The 6,905-nt window shown below is 54.6% G+C and overlaps 1 protein-coding gene across 1 annotated transcript; it reads left to right on the top strand.

Annotated features, from left to right (window-relative positions):
• The first annotated feature begins 3,690 nt into the window (after positions 1–3,690).
• On the top strand, positions 3,691–6,142 carry SP9 (Sp9 transcription factor). The gene is made up of 2 exons (XM_037044733.1): positions 3,691–3,711; positions 4,709–6,142. The coding sequence occupies exons 1-2, from the start codon at positions 3,691–3,693 to the stop codon at positions 6,140–6,142; spliced, it is 1,455 nt and encodes a 484-aa protein (XP_036900628.1).
• Positions 6,143–6,905: the final 763 nt, after the last annotated feature.

The following is a 6,905-nucleotide window of genomic DNA, read 5'->3' as shown; positions in this document are numbered from 1 at the left end:
CTAGAGCCCCCCGGGAGACTAGGCAAGCCACCTAATATTTTGAGTTTTTCAGAAAATAACTGATCCTCCCCGACTGCGCTCTGTTACTTGTGCATTAGGGAGAAGCTGCCCCACTCCCTCCCCCGCAGTCGCGCCCACCCCCGTGGCGCAGAAGCTCCAATCCTTCGGATCCGTGCTAATGACCGAATTGTTTCCCGGCTTTACCTCCTAAACTCAGCAACTGGAGCGGTTGCTCTAGATCAAAGCTCTCGGTAGAGGCAAGATGGGGGAAACAATATTTGTTCAAAGGAAGTGAACTCTTCCCTTTAATTACCCTGTTCTTCTTTATTAGGATTTCTATTGAAAATTTTGCAAAAAAAAATTATGTTGATTTAACCATAGTGTATTTACGTTGTAAATATATTCCAAGATGAAAACATCACGGATCAATTGTAAAGGACCCGGATACATAATTTTTAAAAATCAGTTTCAGTGTATATGAGGTTCTCACCCCACTTTCGCTGCTCAGTCAGATTTGTTTATGCAGAATCGACATTTAATAGTGCTAATTGCACTCCAGTTAAATTGCCCTGATTGCAGAAAGGGAAGCAATTTTCGTGCTCTCTGTCTGGGTTTGGAAGAAATTGTTTTATATTCACCTCTTTATAAAGAAGTGGAGATAAGGCACCGGGGCCTTTGCACAAATTGCACTTAGGGGCTGACTGGCAGCATTCAGGCGCTATAATAGAGCATTATTTGGCCGTTTTGAATAATGTAAAGCATTTGCTGAAAGCTATTCTCCTGAAAATTGCTTTAACTTTTAAAAAAGGGTGATGATTCACTCCAAACCAGGCCTTTGTTACATTGTCATTATTTCCCCAAATGTTTTAACAGTCAGCTCAACACTTTAGCATAACACATTGATCTTTGTTTAAAAACTAGATTTTTAGAGGATGAAAAAATCTGTCACACAAAAAACTGGACTTCTTCAGAAAGATTTCCTCGGGGCCCCACCTTATATTTAAAGTGGCTGGGGGTGTTTGCCTGTGTTGGTTTGGAAGATTTCCTTAACTTTTGTGATCCCGACGCGCGTATCTAAAGGAATATCCCAGGGCAGACGTGGAGTCTGACAGCTGGAACCACACTGAAAACGGCAGGAGGGGGAGGGGAGGGGAGGACGAGGAGGAGAGGAGGAAGGCGAACAGGGCTCCCGGAACCCGAGGTGCCATCGTGAACAGCCTTAAACAGTTGATTTGAAAATGTCACCAGTGCTAAGTGGCTTTCGGATTGTCTTATTTATTACTTTGTCGGGTTTCCATAAGAAGAGGGTGTGTTGGAGTGAGGGAGGAGGTGGAAGGGGGAAACCTCGGCCCTTCTCTTCCCGGAGCTTTGCTGGGTGAGTCTGAAACGCCTCGCTGCCACTTAACAATTCCTCTATTAGTAAATCCACGCAGAGACTCTACAGGAAGCCGAGTACCAGTCTCCCTTTCCAGGGCAGAAGTCACCTGTTGGGAACGGCCCCCTAGTACCCCTGCCGGGCTTTCCCGCTCTCCCAAACTGCCTGGATTCCCCCTCAACCTCCGCCCCGAGGCCCAGGGGCTTTTCACACCTGCCCCTGTCCCCCGCGGATTTCCACCCCAATCACCTAGTGCACTGCACTTCATTATGGTCATGCGAGTCTTCTCACTCTCTCCTCTCCTTTCTCTCTCTCTGTCATAATTTCCTGGGCACTTTCTCCACCTTAAACCAAAGGGGAGGAGAAAGCATTCCGAGCAAAGGTATTCTAATGAAAAGCAGAGAAAACAATCCATTTAGCTATCCCCACCCACGGAGTGCGCTAGGATGCAAGCAGGCTCCATCTTAGGGCCGAGAGAAGACCCACGCTAGCTGCATTTTTGGGCCAAGAGATATTGCAAAAGAGGAAAGAAAGCACAATTCCACGTCCTCCTCACTTGATTTTCCGCTGCAACAACTCATCTTTTTCACCCAACCACTCGAGGTTCGTGGTTTAAAACGTCTTTTAAAAAGTGGAATGTGGTTTTGGAGGGGAATGCGGTACACTAAAACCAGTACTCAGGTCTGTCAGAGGGTGCTGGTACTTCTGCTTCAAAAGCAGCTCCTGGCTGCCCTGAAGGAAAAAGAGAAAGCAAGAGCCAGGAAGAAGAAAGCCCCAGGAGGAAGAAGCTCAGCGGCGGCCGAGGGACTCCAGGGAGCGCAGTTTTCTGTTTGAGGACCCCTCCTTTCCAACAGACAAGTCCGGAGAGGACTTCAGGATGCTTCTTAAGCCTGCAAAAAGTGGAGGCGCCTACGTTTGGCCTCGTCCTCTGCACTCGCGGGTGGAGGTCCCAAAGAGAGGCTCTTCAATCACGTTCACCAAAGCCAGGCGCTGGGGGTGGGGGGCGAGCCCACCTCTCAACAGGGCGTCCTTCTCCTGCAGAGCAGGCCCTAGGCCCAGGGGGTCTGGAGTGGGAGTGGGAGTGGGTTGGAGATGGGACAAGAAAACTCGACTCCAGGCTGAAACGTGACACGCAAATCTTCACCGGGTTAAACAAACAGCCGAGCAAGCTGCAGCTTCAGCGGGGGTGGAGGTGGGGGGCGGACGTGGCTCGCGCCGGTCTCTGTTCCCAAAGTTGTTGAAACGTGAAAATAAGCAGCTTCATGCAGCGTGTTGTACGGGCTGATGCCTCCCACCCCATGCCAGCCCCCCAGCGAAACACGGCAGATAATCAGCACGTCCCACTGTTTAGTCTTATTTGACAACTGGGTTAACCTAGAATCTAGGCGCTTGCGAAACGGTACAAAGGGTGCCCTCAATTACCATCAGAAGCTTCTGGTGTGAGTGGCACTTGCATTGCCCACCGGGTCAGAGGCCAGAGCGACAATTAGGAAGTCACTTAGACCGCTGGGGAAAACGGTGGGATGCAGCAGGCTTCAGGCCCTCCCAAGTCTGTGGGTGTAGACTTCGACGGAGAGGCCTGTTTCTCTCCCCTCGGAGGAACTGTCCCTTTGCGCTCCCTCCTCAATGTGACTCAGAGTAAAACTGCATCCTCTGGGAATAAGGAACTGGATAGAAGCCATGAGACAAAGCTAAAATTGAGGGCTATAATGATGGATTCCAGCTGAAGTTGAGCTCCGAGGCGAAAAGCCTGGACACACAAAGTGAGCGTTGACATTTGCCTCTCCACTCCGGCCTTGGTGGTGCGGTCTCTGCCTCCGCGATTGCTCCCCTCCCTCTTCCTTCTCCACAAGTGGGGAGTGGAGTAAGACTGTCAGTTCCAACTTGCATCATCTCTGGGTGCTCTGGGGGGCTTGTGACTCGGTCTCAACGGTACTTAAACCTGGCTTGTTGCGTGTGTGTAAATTTTTAATTGCACTGTAATGTCTTCAGGACCTGGCGCGCGACCCCCCCCCCCCCAGCTGCCTTGACTGGCACGCGCCAGGAGCCCGGGCTTGGGCTCGTCTGCGCGTCTGATTGGCTGGGGAACAGCTCCCGTCTGCTCTGCCTGCGCCCTCATTGGGCGAGAGGCGCAGCCAGCGGCACTTCAAAGCGGGTGCTCCTCGCACTTAGGCTGAGTTTAGCCGGCGGGAGCCCGGAGTCTGCTCGGCGCGAGCGCGGGGACGCGGGAGCTGCGCTGGACCAGAGCGGTTCTCCGGAGCAGCCTCCAGGCTCAGCCCCACTCCTGGCCCCGCCGCGCAGCCCAGGGACTTGCTATGGCCACGTCTATACTCGGGGTAAGTCGGAAGCACGGCAAAGCTTTTGCGTGTTTTCACTGAGTAATTTTTTGTTACGGCTTCTCTGGGTCTGCAGCTCCGGAGAAACTGTTGCTGCTGGACTGTAGCTTCAACTTCTTTCAGCACTTTCCACATTTTAGGGACTGATTCTTTCCAAGTTATTGGCACCTAGGAGGTGCCTTTGTTTAAAAAAAAAAGATTTGTTTAGTAAGTCCTTTTAAATATGGTTTTAAAGAAAACCTAAAGGTTTCTTCCCCCTCGTGATTTTTACCCCCTCCCCCTTGCTTTGGGGATTGTTGCAATTAGGCGACAGTGGTGTTTCCAGAAAACAGCCTTAATCGGTTTGCAGTTCGTGTAGTCATCTTAACAAACATTTACACTTCTGCGGTTCCCCAGTTCTCTTGTGACTCAAATACATGGCCGGGTCGCTTCTCTGTGGATTCTTGTTTTCAGAATCGGGTGTTTGGGTGCATAAACATTTAAAACAACATTTTCTATTTTTTTTTAAAGAGTATAGTAGTAGACACCCTTGGAGGAGTGCCCCAAGTTTCCTCCGCCCCTGGGCCGCTGTTTTGGCCATTCCGTCCTCACCCGGTGTTTGTTGTGGTTGTATTTACCTCCGCGCTTCGCCCCGAAGGGCGGTTTGGGGGCATCAGTGAAGGAACGGGCTTACGGAGAACGGAAGGCGAGAACCCCGAGTCTGGTTCTGGGAAGGGGTTGCAGTGATTGAGGCTGGGAGAACCGAGACATCTTTGATTTGTAGCCCTTCCGAAAAACAACTCTCCAGCTCCGGGCCCCTCGCCCTTGTGATCGTCTGTGGTGAGGGGCGCGGCGCATCTTCGGTGAGCCCGAGGGTAAGAGGCACAAGCCGGGGAGCCAGGACCCTCCGGGACACGCCGAGGGGCGACGAGACTGCTCACGGGTGCACTTTGTCTTCCTCCCACTTCTTCCTGTCCTCCTCCTCCTCCTTGCTCCCTTCCCCCAACCCCCACTCTAGGAAGAGCCGCGCTTCGGAACGACCCCGTTGGCCATGCTGGCGGCGACCTGCAACAAGATTGGCAATACGAGCCCGCTGACTACACTGCCGGAGTCGAGCGCCTTCGCCAAGGGCGGCTTCCACCCCTGGAAGCGCTCCTCATCCAGCTGCAACCTTGGCTCTAGCCTCTCGGGCTTCGCGGTGGCCACTGGTGGCCGCGGCTCAGGCGGCCTGGCGGGCGGCTCAGGCGCAGCCAACAGCGCCTTCTGCCTGGCCTCTACATCCCCCACGTCGTCCGCGTTCAGCAGCGACTACGGAGGCCTCTTCTCCAACTCCGCTGCGGCTGCAGCGGCAGCGGCCGGTGTGTCCCCGCAGGAGGCAGGTGGCCAGTCAGCCTTCATCTCCAAGGTGCACACCACAGCGACTGATGGCCTGTACCCGCGTGTGGGCATGGCGCACCCCTACGAGTCGTGGTACAAGTCAGGCTTTCACTCTACACTGGCAGCAGGCGAGGTGACCAACGGCGCGGCGTCGTCGTGGTGGGACGTGCACAGCAGCCCGGGCTCGTGGCTGGAGGTGCAGAACCCCGCTGGGGGGCTCCAGAGCTCGCTGCACTCGGGCGCCCCCCAGGCCTCGCTGCATTCGCAGCTCGGCACCTACAACCCCGACTTCAGCTCGCTTACTCACTCGGCCTTCAGCTCCACAGGCCTCGGCTCCTCCGCAGCCGCCTCGCACTTGCTCTCCACCAGCCAGCACCTGCTGGCCCAGGACGGCTTCAAGCCGGTGCTTCCCTCCTACTCGGACTCCAGTGCAGCTGTGGCTGCTGCCGCCGCTAGCGCCATGATCTCGGGCGCCGCGGCAGCCGCCGCCGGGGGGAGCTCCGCGCGCTCTGCCCGCCGCTACTCCGGCCGTGCCACCTGCGACTGCCCCAACTGTCAGGAGGCAGAGAGGCTGGGCCCGGCTGGGGCGAGCCTGCGGCGCAAGGGCCTGCACAGCTGCCACATCCCGGGCTGCGGCAAGGTGTATGGCAAGACGTCGCACCTGAAGGCACACCTGCGCTGGCACACGGGCGAGCGGCCCTTCGTGTGCAACTGGCTCTTCTGCGGTAAGCGCTTCACGCGCTCGGACGAGCTGCAGAGGCACCTGCGGACTCACACCGGTGAGAAGCGCTTCGCCTGTCCAGTATGCAACAAGCGCTTCATGCGCAGCGACCACCTGAGCAAACACATTAAGACGCACAACGGGGGTGGCGGGGGCAAAAAGGGCAGCGACAGTGACACTGACGCCAGCAACCTGGAGACGCCCCGCTCCGAGTCCCCCGACCTCATCCTGCACGACTCCGGTGTCAGTGCCGCCAGGGCAGCGGCGGCGGCTGCGGCGGCAGCAGCGGCTGCAGCAGCAGCAGCAGCCTCGGCGGGAGGCAAGGAAGCAGCGTCTGGCCCCAGCGACTCTTAGAAGTCTGGCGTGAGGCGCGAGCCAGCAAGCAGAGGCACCAAGAGCGAGCGGAGAAGTTCGAAGGGCCAGCGAGCGGAGAACCGGCGGGGGCTCCGTAGACACCGCTGGGCCGGTGCGAGATGGAGCAGTACCCGACTCTCCAGCTGCCCTTCGCCGGCCACACAGGAGCTCCCTGCTGCTGTCCGAGCCCACAAGAGAATCGAACGCATGGTCCAGGAACAAAAGCGAACCACCCTCCGACACGAACAGCACTTAAAAACTGTACACACAAACATACATACATACACCGGAGACCTACAACCAAAAGCACACTCGCGCACAAACACACCATTCGCACAAACTTCTTGAGAGAAGAGCAATACACAGAATCGCTCCCTCCTCCTCCACCGCCCACCCCGCCACCATCCTCCTCTTTCCTTTTCTCCAAAAACAAGCCACTACTCTGCAAAGGACTGTCAGAACATTTGAAAACAAATGGGACCTAAAAAACAGACCCTTTGTGTGGATTATATTATATATAAAAATGCTCCAAGTCCTGCTTGATATCTACTTACAATGAGACTTTTTTCCCTAAAAAAAGGAAGCATCAAAAAAAAAAGGCTTAAGGTGAGAAATTAAACTGGAAGTCTAGTGACAGTTTCTCTGTATTTCATAACTTCTGTATAAATAGGGTTCAGAAGATTGTGTTCTTTTATTTTCTTGTAAATGTTCATTCGAATAGAGGGTTTTTTTGGTGAATTCCTGAAATTCAGGGAGTTTTTTT

The sequence above is a fragment of the Sturnira hondurensis genome, unplaced genomic scaffold (assembly GCF_014824575.4).
Source record: "Sturnira hondurensis isolate 20B ecotype Veracruz unplaced genomic scaffold, ASM1482457v3 Scaffold0004136, whole genome shotgun sequence".
NCBI lineage: Eukaryota > Metazoa > Chordata > Mammalia > Chiroptera > Phyllostomidae > Sturnira > Sturnira hondurensis.
The sequence above is the reverse complement of the archived record's forward strand: the minus strand, read 5'-3'. Positions and strand labels throughout refer to the sequence as shown.